The 13,635-nt window shown below is 45.6% G+C and overlaps 1 protein-coding gene across 3 annotated transcripts in view; it reads left to right on the top strand.

Annotated features, from left to right (window-relative positions):
* Window positions 1-13,635, top strand: part of DIP2A (disco interacting protein 2 homolog A) — a 111,230-nt gene that overhangs the window by 38,488 nt on the left and 59,107 nt on the right. For all 3 annotated transcript variants that reach the window (XM_040264507.1, XM_040264516.1, XM_040264496.1), the window contains 3 exons: window positions 3,917-4,036; window positions 5,141-5,335; window positions 10,969-11,060. In XM_040264507.1, the coding sequence (XP_040120441.1) occupies window positions 3,917-4,036; window positions 5,141-5,335; window positions 10,969-11,060 (407 nt within the window). The remainder of the gene's footprint in view (window positions 1-3,916; window positions 4,037-5,140; window positions 5,336-10,968; window positions 11,061-13,635) is intronic.

Genomic DNA, 13,635 nt, shown 5'->3' with positions numbered 1-13,635 from the left:
TTCTGCTGGGTTTTGATTGGTACTTCATTGACTCTCTAGATCAGTTTGGGGAGAATTGGCCTCTTAACAATGTTGTACATTTTAATTGATAAATATGGTATATCTCTCCATTTACTTAGCACTTAAAATTTTTTTTTTCAGCACTGTTTTTGTAGCCTTCAGTGTACAGGTATTGCACATATTTTGTTAAAATTATCTCAAAGTATGTTATATTTTTAGATGCTATTACAAGTGATATTTAAATTTTTTCCCAGTTGTGTATTGCTAATATTTAGGAACATAGTTGATTCTTGTATATTGACCTTACATTAATTCTAGTAGCCTTTTTGGTAGATTCTGTAAGATTTCCACGTGCATGACCATGTTGTCAATACAATTTTACTTTTCTTTCCAAATTGTCCACCTATAGGAATGTTTAGTTTCCTGGCTTTGTCGCAGTGTCTAGAACTTCCATTAATGTTAGTTAGAAATGTTGAGAATGGACACAACTTGCCTTGTTTCCCATTTAAGGGGGAAAGCATCCACTTTTTCAATTTTTAATTGTGATGTTAACCATGGATTTTTTAAAATAGTTGCTCTTCATCAGGTTGGGGGCATTCCTTTATTCCCTCTAGTTTCCTGAAAAGTTTTTATCATAATTTTTGTTAAATGATTTTTAAAATCTGTTAAGCTCATCATACGGTTTTTCTTTCCTAGTTTGTTAATATAGTACATTTCATTGACTGACTTTTGAAGATTAAGCCAAAGGAGCTATGTTCTCAAGATAAACCCCACTTGGTTGTGGTGTCCTCCTCTCTGACGTATATCGTGGATTTGATTTACTAATATATTTTGTAGCATTTGTGTCTGTGTTTGAGATAAATACTGGTCTGACATTTTTGTCTGGTTTGGTATCAGGATAGTACTCATCTCAGGATGAATTGAGAAGCATCCTTCCTCTTCTGTTTTCTAATCAGAGGAAACAGCCTTTCTACCTGGAGTCAGTTCTGTGTCCTTGGTGGAGTCACCTGTCCCATCTCTGCTCTCCAGGCCCCTGTCAGCCTTGCGTGTGCGGGACCCGTGGTGCTGGCTCACCGTGTTAGTTGCTGGGGTCTCCTTTCTTCATCTCAGTTGTCCTAGCTAGTGAGCTAATTGAGCTTTATCTTTCAAAGAACCAGTTTTAATTTAACTGTTTTTCTCTATTGTTTATCTTTTCTCGATTATGTTTTTTTCTGCTCACCTATGTTACTTCTCTCCTACTTACTCTGTGTTTCCTTTGCTCTTTTTTTCAGTTTCATTTTTTAAATTCAGAATGTATTCATTGGGATGTTTTTCTGTTCATCTTGATTCAGGGTGCTTTTGGGGCTGCCACACCTGCCTTCCCGAATCGTCTGTGATGGAGATGATGGAGATGGTGCCACGGCCCCAGATACTCTCCATCAGTCCTTAAAGAAGTTTCCAGCTCCTAGTATAGGAAAATAAGCAGAACACACAGACAATTCACAAAAAGATATATAAGAATAGCTCTTACACATGATGTTCATTCTTTTTCGTTACTAGAGAAATCCACATTGTTGGTGGGAATGCAAAGTAGGTCAGCCTTTCTGAGGGAGCAGCTGTTAAAAATCTGTGTCTGTGCTTCCATTTGGATCAGTAGCACAGCATGGGCATTAACCCTGAGTGCACACCTCCAGAAATCAGGAAGTGTGTACACGCAAGCTCACTCACTGCTCTGCTGTTTGTACTTGGAAAACATCGGGAACTACCTGCCATCCAGGCCTCTCAAATTGTGGGCTAAACCGGGAACAGTCACATGGTGGAGGACTGGGCAACTCTCGGGAGTAGTGGGAACTGCCTGCTGTCCAGGCCTCTCAAATTGTAGGATAAACTGAGTACCTTCACACGGTGGAGGACTGTGCGGCTGTCAGAAATAGTGAAAAGCTCTTTATGACCTGGAATGAGGGTGTTTTCCAGGAGATGTTACATGAAAAGGCAAAGAGGAAAGGAACGTTCGTAGTTTACCACCTCCCTTGCGAGAAGCAGGAGAACAACCAACAGGAGGAAGGAGCCAGAAAGCAGGGGCTGGTCCTGCAGAGGACGGGGAGGGTGGCCCGGAATTCAGGGCAGAGTAGATGAGAAGAAGGGGGGAATCCCAAAACTGAAAAGAATTGTAAATAAATAAATCTGATTGTATTCCCAAGAACTGCATAGCCACCCTTGAGGGGTTGGGGAGGGAGCACACAGTGTCCTCAGTCCTGAGCAAGGCTCACCAACCTGAACTCGTTTGTAGCTGTTCCTGTGTTGGTTTGGGTAGGACTCGGGCAATTATGTCACATCTGTGATGGTGCAGAACTGCAGCATTGCTGTTGGGAGGCAGGCTCCCTCTGTGGAGAAGAGGTGTCTGACAAGGAGCTCAGCACTGGGGTGATGTGTGGACCCAGGGTTCTGAGACACGGACCTGTGTGTGTTGTGCTGCCTGTGTGCATGTGTGTATTGTGTATGGGGTGTGTGCATATCCATGAGTATGCACATGTGTGCATGTACACAGGCTTTTTAGCTCTGTGTGCTAGAGGAAGCAAAGAATGTAATAGCAGGGAGCATATCTCGCCACTGTCTTGGTCTTCGGTAGCTTTTCTCAGGAGAGCCAGTAAGGAAGGAAGGAAGTCAGGTGGCAACTGTTAGTGTCAGTGGGCTCCTTAAGTTGGAATATAATTGACGAACCATTGCAATAAAGCTTGCATCTGACAGAGTGGTGGTGGCTGTGACACGAAGGGAGAGAGCTGGATGGGGGTCAGGGTATATGTGAGGTCTTGAAGGGTCTCCTCTCACAGTGTTTGTTAGTTGCACTAGAAAAAAATAGTGATGGCAGCAAAGTGCTAGACAGCAGTGTGCCCAGAACCTCAGAAGAGCAGTGGGGGTCCTACGTGCCTGGATGTGATTCTCAGGTGCTGTTCAGCCAGCTGTGCGATATCTGAATTGAATCCTGAGAAAACCTCACGCAAATGCAGAATGAGGCATATTCTACTTAATAAAGGAAAGAGTCAGACTCTTTCAAAATGGTGGTATCGTAAAGGGGCCTGCAGAGGCCAAGCCAGTGAATGCAGGTTTCAAGTGGTGACCTAGCCCAGGAGAAGGAAGGTGCCATGTGCCTCGTGATGCACAGGGTGGCCGGGGCTCCAGGCCTTTCCCTTGCCTCTTCTACCAGTGCACCCACTCATGTCCCCTGTGCCTTTTCCTCCAAGGACTTGTCACTGTGGTGGGTGCCCTTTTTTGCTGGCACGTATACATATTTTTGCTTCTTTCCATGCAGCAGACTGAGAGGTGTTTGAGGGCAGACTTACCTGTTGGCTAACTTTACATCCCTGAGAACAGCATTTCTTAATAATTAATGAGGACATCAAAGAGCTTTTAGCTTATGTGGGTTATCTCTGGATATTTACCATATTAGAAATTAAAGATTTGTTAAAATATTCATTAAGTCATTGAAAAATAGCCATACCAAACTCATTACATCTTAGCATAAACAGCACACAGTCACAGGGGCAGCTCCCGTGCAGTGAGATGCCGTGAGAGAGCTGGCTTATTTGCAGGTGTGAGAGCAGCCTCTGTCTGCATGATTCCCATCTGCTGGGCGCCCACACCGTGCAGCCTCTGGAAACCTCCACTGTGCACATATGAGAGAGGAGAGCGAATGGCATCTCATGTGACCTCACAAAGCCCCTGAAAGGGCCTCGGGCACTCCTAAGGGTCCCTGGGTCATTCTGAAAACCACCGGCTTACAACAAGTTCTGGTTCCTGGAAGGCGTCAGTAAATGTCAGATGAACTGATAAATTCCAGACTGGCCATTTGATGGGCCATCAAAGCTTGGTTAGATTCACAAGTTCTGACGTGCTCACATGGTTGACCTCTGGCCTCAGTGCTCTCTTCCTGTGACAGGTGTCCCCGTGAACAGCAGAGTGTCCTCCAAGATCCAGCAGCTTCTGAACACCCTGAAGAGGCCAAAGCGCCCTCCCCTGAAGGAGTTCTTCGTGGATGATTTCGAGGAGCTTTTGGAAGGTGAGCGTTCCAACGCCGGCCCTCCAGTTTGTGCGAGCAGGGAGACTGCGAGGTGTGATGATGTGGTTATCACCGCGGCAGAAGATGTAGAAAAGCGCGGTCTGTGTTCCGGCTCTGGTCATGTGTGTGGAGTGACCTCCCCATCACACATGACCCCGGGCACTGTGCACACAAGTCGTAGTTAAGAGATGGCGCCTCTGTGCCTTGCCTAGTGGTAGGACTCTGTAAGAGTACATCTAAGACTTCATTTTACTTCCATGATTTAAGTTTTTATTTAAAGTTTTAAGTCTGAACTACTTGTCTTGCCTTGGTTTTAAAGCATTGTGTTTTCATCAAAGTTTTGACTCCTTTTTAGAATTTCTGTCTCTCATTTATGAATTATATATATATATATTTATTTATATATATATAAATATATATATATATATATATTTAGGGAAGAAGAGCATAGACTTACTAAGAAGTATAAATCTGTAGGAAAGGAGAAGTCAAGCCCCGTATAAGACACCAGTGTGTGACGTATTGTCATGGCCTCGGGGCACTTGGCCCCCTAGCCCTTGGTTTCGGCACCACTGCTGTGCAGTCGCCCCTTCGGCCAGCTCTGGTGTCTCCCCCTACTTTGGGGTTAGCGTGGCTGTCAGGGCTTGTCTGTGTAACAAGCCTTTCAGATTCAGAGTTCAATTCCATGAATGCTTTTTAGGAAGTCTTTCTTACATTTGGGCAAATCTTGGTTACATATACACTGAAAATATAATAGATTTTACTTTATTTTGTTTCTTCCAACATGGTCTGAGCCCAAACTTAAGTGGTTATTCTGTTCTTATCCTTCATAAGTGGGGACACCTGCTTCTCAGGTGTCTTCAGGTGAAAGCCTGGGGTCCTTGTGACTCTCTGGTTACAGTCGCAGGACTCGTCCTGATTTCTTTCCATCCTTGGTCAGCTGGTCTGTGACTATTGTAACGATAAGGAAATCTAAAGAAATGATGGTAGCTTTTTTAGAGTTCGTGCTTTTGAAGAAGAGAATGATAAAACGTGAGGCCTGACAAACAGAGTGTGTGCCTGGCTCTAGAAATGCTGGTCTTCACATGTCCGTTTCGCTTGTAGTGCAGCAGCCAGATCCGAACCAGCCGAAGCCCGAGGGCAGCCAAATGGCGGTGCTGCGAGGGGAGCCCCTGGCCGAGGGCTCCTGGCCGCCCTCCCTGCTGGCCGCCTTGCAGCAGTGGGGTACCACACAGCCCAAAGCCCCGTGCCTGACTGCCCTGGACACCGCCGGGAAGGCCATCTACACCCTCACCTATGGCAAGTGTCAGCAGGAGGCCGAGGGGCCACACAGATGTGAGCTCGCGGGGCGGGGAGAGCAGATTCCTGACGAGCTGACACAGTGGCTGGGGAAACAGCCTTTCCTCACCGTCCCACCTGCTACTCTTCCCACCAGCAGAGACCACCCCCTGTACTCCACGTCTGTGTGTGCCTTTCTGACCAGTGGAGTTCACTTTTGTTTCATTTTGAACTTTATAAAAATGGCATCAAGCAGTCTTTGTTTTTTTTGTTTGGCATTTTTTGGTTCCATTTTCGTTTTAACGTAACACAAATCACGTACTTTGGGCTCAGTGTGCTTTCATGGAACACTTGGCCCCGAGGTACTCCTGGTCCCCAGGCCGGCATCCCCCACAGCCAAGGCCAGTGCCCTGTTGACCCCCGGTGTGAGCAAGTCCCACGTGCCTGGGCTGCCTCATGCTTGGCGCTGTCTGAGACTCACCCATGCACTGTGTGGTCAGTTCAGTCTCGTCCGTGAGTGTTGTTTCATCCATCTGCTGACGTCCATGCTGCACAGTCGGTGGACATCTGGGTTGTGTCCCTGGTGGGGCTGCTGCGTGTTGTGATCATTCTCTGTGGGTCTTCGGTGGACGTGTATAGGCATCTGTGCTGCTGTGGGCATGAGGTGAGCTGCTGGGCAGTTCCCACTCCCCGACCCCGTGCTGGACCCTGTCTCCTTTCTCCTTCCTGGGGAGTGTGCATCAGGCCCAGTTCAGTGCTGACTCTGGCTTCCTGGTGCTGAGGGTGCTCCTCACGTGCTTGTGGGCTATGTGAGCCCTCCTTCTAGAAAGCACCCGGATCTTCAGCTCATTTCTCTGTGCCTTTGCTGATGCTTTTTATGTTTCAGTTAGGCACCTTTTCTCCAGTACATGTTTTGCAAATGAATTCTCCTACCCTTTGTACTGCCTTTTAACACTTCTCACTGTTACTTTAGATAAATGAGAGGCCTTAGCCTAATGGAGTCTAATTTACCTATCTTCCCCCTTCTCTGTGCTTTCTGTCCAGCGTTGGAAGCCTTTGCTGAACCTTAGGTCACACAGGTTTTCTCCTGCCTTCTCATCTGGCGACAGCTTTTACTTTTCACACTTAGGGCTACGATCTGTCTGTTTGCAGTTTTCTTTTGTGTGGGGTGAACTTGGACTCATGTTCTCTTCTCTGAATGTAACTGATCCACGATCATTGGTGAGAAGCAGTACTTCCCCCAGGGATGGCTTTGCAGTCCAATGGCTTTTCACCAGGTGAAAGATGTGCCTGTGGGTCTGTTCTGTCTCACCATCTGCCATCCATCCTGGCTTCCTGAGTCACTGGAGCTGTGAGTCAGTAGCGGATGTCAGTCCTTCTGCTCTGCGATCGATTCTCAGGATTTCCTTGGACTCTTCTTGGCTCTTCGCATTTCCAAGTAAACTTTAGAATCACTGCATCCATTCCAGAAAAAAATCCTCCAGGATAGTGACTGACACTGCATTGAACCCATCAGTGTTGTTGTGATTGTGGAATCCTCCAGTTCACAGCCCTGGAATGTTCTCCTTTCAAGGTCTGCTTTAGTTTCTCTCAGTGAAGGTTTATACTTTTGAGTCCAGGAATCTTGTTAGATTTATTCCTGTTGGAATGGAATGAGTAAGTCTTTTCTATGCCTTGTTGCCTGTATATAGAAAAGCAATTGCTTTTTTGAATGGTGACGTTGTATCTAGTGATCTTGCTAAAGTGAGGTGTTAGTTCTTTTTGATCTCTTAGCGAGTAGTCCTGAGCATCCTGTTCACAGCCAAGTACCTAGGGGCAGTGATGTGTCATCGTGGCCTTCCTAGTGCTTCTGTCCCTGCCTCACCTTGGCCGGAGCCACCAGTGCAACATGAGCCCTTCCCTGTCTTAGATGGACAGCACTTGGTCTTGATGCAGATGTAGCTTTTTTGCTTGTTTTATGGTAGAAATTCTTCATCAGGTTAATAAAGTTCACTTCTATTCCTAATTTGCTAAAAGCTGTTTGACATGCACTGGCTTTTTCTGCTTCGTCAAGATGCTCACGTGACTTCTCTGTCTTGCTCTACTAGTTTGGTGAGTTGCTGTGGTTCTGTCCCTCTGTTGTGTCCGACTCCTTGCGACCTGATGGACTGCAGCACACCAGACTGCCCTGTCCTTCACCATCTCCCGGAGCTTGCTCAAACTCATGTCCGTTGAGTCGGTGATGTCATACTGTCTCATCCTCTTGTCACCCACTTTTCCTCCTGCCCTCAGTGTTTCCCAGCATCAAGGTCTTTTGCAGTGAGTGGACTGTTTGCATCAAGTGGCCAAAGTATTGGAGCTTCAGCTTCAGCATCAGTCCTTCCAATGGATATTCAAGACTGATCTCCTTTAGGATGGACTGGTTGGATCTCCTTGCTGTCGAAGGGACTCTCAAGATTCTTCTCCAGCACCACAGTTAAAAAGCATCAATTCTTTGGCACTCAGCCTTCTTTATGGTCCAACTCTCACATCCATACATGACCACTGGAAAAACCATAGCTTTAGCTATATGGACCTTTGTCGGCAAAGTGATGTCTCTGCTTTTTAATGTGCTATCTAGGTTTGTCATAGCTTTTTTTCCAAGGAGCAAGTGTCTTTGTAATTTCATGGTTCTAGTCCCTGTCTGCAGTGATTTGGAAGCCCAAGAAAATAAAATCTGTCACTGCTTTCCCTTTTCCCTCTTCTCTTTGCCATAAAGTGATGGGACCAGATGCCATAATCTTGGTTTTCTGAATGTTGACTTTTAGAGCAGCTTTTTCACTCTCCTCTTTCACCCTCATCAAAAGGCTCTTTAGTTCCTCTTTATTTTCTGCCATTAAAGTGGTGTCATCTTCATGTCTGAGGTTGTTGATATTTCTCTCTTGATTTCAGCTTGTGAGTCATATACAGTCTAGATGCACTCCTTTCCCAATTTTGAACTAGTTCATTGTTCCGTGTCTGGTTCTAACTGTTGCTTCTTGACCTGCATACAAGTTTCTCAGGAGGCAGGTAAAGTGGTCTGGTATTTCTGTCTTTTTAAGAATTTTCTACAGTTTGTTGTGGTCCACACAGTCAAAGGCTTCAATGTTGTCAGTGAAGCAGATGTGTTTTCTGGAATTTTCTTGCTTTTTCTATGATCTAACGGATGTTGATAAGTTCCATTGAATAATTTTCAAATGTTAAGCAGCCCCTGCATTCCTAGAATAGATCCCACTTGGCCCTAATGTCTTTAAGTAAATGCCTGAGTTCTGATTGCCAATATGTTGTTTGCAGGCTTTGTACCTGTGGTCATTAGAGAGATGGGTCTGTAATTCTTTAGGAAAGGAACTTGTTGCCCACTTGTGAGGACAGCCTTCACCTATCCAATTCAGCTTTCGGGTCCAGGTTGCATGAGGGGTAGGGACAGGGCCTGTGTCCTGCTCAGCCAGGACTGTCCTTGGGAGAGGCCTGCAGGGGCTGCAAGGCCGCTGTCCACTCTCCCCTTCACAGGCCCTTCTCGAGCCTCGTTCTGCCTTGGTGCTTCCCGAAGATCCCTGCCTGAGGCCCTTGCCTCCTTGTCCTGCATCTTAAGTCTGTACCCATTACGCCCATAAGACACCATTCACTGCTCTCCTTCTCAAGTCAGGACTCATGCTGTTTTCCTTCCTTGGCTAAATGTTCCTTCTCGCCTTCCTGTGTTTCCCCCATAACCTCTCCTCTTGTTGTGGGACTTCCTGCATCTCCCTCTTGGAAGGGGGTCAGGGTTGTTGGACTCTGCAGGCTTGGAGATGCCTTCTGAGAAGTGAGTTCAGGTTGCTGCCACTGTCTGGATGATGCGTTGTCTCGTCCCCCTATGGCTTTTTGGCTCTGCCTTGTGTCTGTCTTGCTGTGATGCATTTAGCTGTGATGTTCTTTGGAAGTGTCTGCTGGGAGACCACACACCTTCTTAAATCTATGGAGTGGTATCCTTCATCAGTTTCTGGAAACTTACACCCATGAGTTCTTGATACAGTATTTCTTCCCCATCTATCTCTCCTGTCCTTCTGGGACTCTGATTACATTTATATTAATACCTTCTCGAGTCCTGTGTGCCTTTAATAAATTGCTTTTTATGTTTTGCATTCTTTTTTATATATACTTGAGTTTGGAGATTTTCTGTTTTCCTTTATTCAGATTCTCTAAACTGGTGTATTCTGAGTGACCCCATCCACAGTCTTTGTCTTACATAGCAACTTGAGGGCTCTGAATGGCTTCTCCAAGGCTTCCACCTGCATGCACAGCCCTGGGATTCAGTAGACTCTTCTTGGGGCCCTGGTCTCCATGCCCCAGAAGCAGCAATTGATAGGCCTAAGACCATGAGGCGCTGATGTCCTATGGGTGGCAGGACCCCAAACACCCCAGTTTTTGCAAGAACAGCTGTGGAAGATCAGCTCCCCTCCCCAGGGGTTTCTCTGGAGTCAACTCCCTGAGCAGATGGTCTTGCATTTTATCCAGCTTTAAAATCATTTTGGATGGCAGTGCTGGTCTGCCATTACTCCTCATTCCTGCTTGGCAGTGGAGCCTCTTACTATATGCATTAAGAGTCTTCCGTATTGTTGTATATAGTTGTGGCTCATTCATTTCCATTGAGGAATGAATACTATTTCGGAGTATATGTATCTATCATACTATTGGTGGATGTTGGGTCATTTCCATCTTGATTGTTACAGTCAGCACTGCCTGGTAGACAAGTGTGCATTCTTGTCCAGCATGTGTTAATATTAGGAGAGGAAGCACTAGTTCAGTCTAGGATAATGACGGTTTTACCTTTGCCAGGTAATCAATTCCAGACCTTTCCCGTTTGCACTCAGCTGCCTGGTGTGTGAGTCCCTCTCCCTGCCATTGGCAGCATTACTTTGAGCTAATCTGCTGAGAACACAGTGATAGTCATTGTGGTGCTAATCTGGTGATGGCTGGTACGTTGCAGTCTTTTCCTGTTTTCATCCTTTAGGTTTTCTCTTTTGTTAAATGCTGTTGAGTCTTCTGTACATTTTTACATGGGGCTTTTTGCAGCATTTTTGTGTTCTGGATGTCTGTACTTGTCAGCAGCTTGTGCTGCACGTGTCGCCGGCCATGTGTCCCTGCTGCTCACGGCTGCACGGCTGGTTCTCTTGAGTGAAGAGCAGAAATGAAGATAGGACCCACCTCGTGAATTATTGTTGTAGAGGTGAAATGAACTGCGTGCCACTTGTGTAAGGGGATGAGTGAGACATAGTGGAACGAAAATGCGTTCACCGTGATTCACAGTTGATTGAAGTAAGAGTGAAGTGTCAGTATGATCCCATTTTTTAAAAAATTATGCATATTATGTGTGTGTATACACATACGTATATAACAGAAAGAATGCTTTGTTTCAGCTGGCTTTTCTGTATTCTGAATTTTTTATAAGAAAATGTTTTATTTTTCTGTTAAGAAAAATAAATCTGTAACTTGTTTCTAAGAAAACTATGATGTTCATTATCGCATTGTGCAAAATAACTATCAATTGGCAACTATTAATATCTGCATTTTCACAATAGAGTAATAATGGTATATATGGAGTATTATGATTGCTACATTAAAATGGAAACTATTAGTTTCTTAAATTTTACATTGTTAGTATTTTTATTTTATTTTAGGCAAACTTTGGAGTCGAAGTTTAAAACTAGCTTATACGCTACTTAATAAACTGACTAATAAGAACGAACCACTGCTTAAACCTGGAGACAGAGTAAGTAACCAAATGAACCTTTGATGGAGGGAGTGAGTAAGAGTGGAGGCCAAAAATCCCTTTTGATGACATCAGTGCTTCGTCGATTGTTTTGACTCACAGCATTAAAACAGAGGGTTTAAGTCAGCAGTGAAAAGTACTGAATGTTGAGAAGGTTTGTGTTGGTGTAGATAAAATGATGGTTCCTTTTTTTCTCACTCATTGCACAGTCTCTGATTCTTCAACTTCTTTTCTCTTCCGCTTCATATATGTTGGTTTTAATAAAAATATTAATGTCAGGTATCAATGTTACATTTCCAAAGCTCATATTTTGTGAGGAATCACTGATGTTACTTTGAAATTCTGGGTGTTTTATATTCATCTCCTTCCCTGTTCCGTGTGGCCAGGAAGCCCCCTCTTTCCCACAGAATGGAACACAGAGGAGGCTGTTGAGCTGCACTCCCCCCAGTGCAGGTCCTCATCCTGCACTGCCCAGCACGGTCGGCAGTGGCTTCATGGGCTGTGCAAATTAACCCAAGAGTTGCGCGAATCCTGTTTCTGGGCATCAGTCACTGCTTGTGACCGACAGCTAGCATATTTGATAGAGAAGGAATGTTGAGAAGGAACGTTTCTGCCACTGTGGGAAGTTCTGCCCACAGCACTGCTCTCGACAGACCGAGCCAGACATGAGGAGGCCAGGTGTAACAGGGAGTTCATAATGGTGAAGACCAGCCTGCTCAGCAGCGACCTCCCCTGTGAGGAGGGGCACCTGAGGTCAGCGCACCCAGCAGAGGAGCTGTGAGTGGTCAGGGTGATGCTGAGTTTCAGGCAGCTCTCCAGGTGCCTCAGTCTTCAGTGTAAATCAGCAGCCAAGGATGTGTAAGGACAGAAACTTGCATGTGAAAGAGAAGAACCAAAGGTCCAAGAAATGGGCAGACAAATTAAAGGGAACGTGGGGGAGAAAGGTCACAAGAAACTGTGGGAAATTCTCCAAGAGACAGGACACCAGACCACCTGCCCTGCCTCCTGAGAAACCTGCATGCAGGGCAGGAAGCAGCAGTGAGAACCGGACACGGAACAATGACTGGTTCCAAATCGGGAAAGGAGTACGTCAAGGCTGTATATTGTCACCCTGCTTATTTAACTTATATTCAGAGTACATCATGTGAAATGCCAGGCTGGATGAAGCACAAACTGGAATCAAGATTGCTGGGAGAAATATCAATATCCTCAGATATACAGATGACACCACCCTTATGGCAGAAAGTGATAAAAAACTAAAGAGCCTCTTGATGAAAGTGAAAGAGGAAAGTGAAAAAGTTGGCTTAAAGCTCAACATTCAGAAAACTAAGATCATGGCATCCAGTCCCATCTTCATGGCGAATAGATGGGGAAACAATGGAAAACAGTGAGACTTTATTTTTCTGGGCTCCAAAATCACTGCAGATGGTGACTGCAGCCATGAAATTAAAAGATGCTTGTTCCTTGGAAGAAAAGCTATGACCAACCTAGACAGCATATTAAAAAGCAGAGGCATTACTTTGCCAACAAAGGTCTGTCTAGTCAAAGCTGATTTTTCCAGTAGTGATGTATGGATGTGAGAGTTGGATCATAAAGAAAGCTGAGCACTGAAGAAGTGATGCTTTCAAACCTGTGGTGTTCGAGAAGACTCTTGAGAGTCCCTTGGACTGCAAGGAGATCAAACCAGTCAATCCTAAAGGAAATCAGTCCTGAATATTCATTGGAAGGACTGATGCTGAAGCTCCAATACTTTGGCTACCTGATGCAAAGAACTGACTCATTGGAAAAGACCCTGATGCTGGGCAAGATTGAAGGCAGGAGGAGGAGGGGATGACAGAGGATGAGAGGTTGGATGGCATCACTGATTTGATGGACATGAGTCTGAGCAGGCTCTGGGAGTTGGTGATGGACAGGGAAGCCTGGTGTGCTGCAGTCCATGGGGTCACAAAGAGTCAGACACGACTGAGCGACTGAACTGAACTGGAGGAGAAAAGGAGGGAGGAAGAGGAAACAAACCAGCCTGGAGGAAAGATAGAGGCCGAAAGTAAATTTTTAAAAATATTAGCGTTAACATCCGTGGAGATCTGATGTGAGGATATAGCTCCATAAGTCAACGAAAAGATACTAGTAGGGGAAACTGAGAGATGGAAAGTAGGAAGAACAGTCCAGGTTAGACTTGATCATGAAGGCTGCCCTCTAAGATGACTTCTAGAGGAGAGAGGGAAATTTTGCATCTTAATAGTGATGCCAGACCATTTCCAGAGCTGGAGTCAAGGACCTGTGGGGGTGCAGGGGCCCACACCGAGGCACCTACCCAGGTACTGGAAGGTGAGTGCAGCTTTCAGGGAGAGTGGGCAGTCTGGGAAGGCCCAGCAACCCCAGGGCTGGGCTTCTTGGTGTGATACTGGAGGACATGGAGCAGTATTTTCAACCTTCAGGTCTGTTTCTGGGCAGTCCACAGTGATGGGACAGGCAACTGTTTTCAGACAGGCAGCACTCAGTCAGTCACAGAGGTGAGGATGGGGTACTGTTTTCAGACAGGCGGCACTCAGTCAGTCACAGAGGTGAGGATGGG

Source organism: Oryx dammah, unplaced genomic scaffold, assembly GCF_014754425.2.
Source record: "Oryx dammah isolate SB20612 unplaced genomic scaffold, SCBI_Odam_1.1 HiC_scaffold_2, whole genome shotgun sequence".
Classification (NCBI taxonomy): Eukaryota; Metazoa; Chordata; class Mammalia; order Artiodactyla; family Bovidae; genus Oryx; species Oryx dammah.
This window is presented reverse-complemented; position numbering and strand designations above follow the sequence as displayed.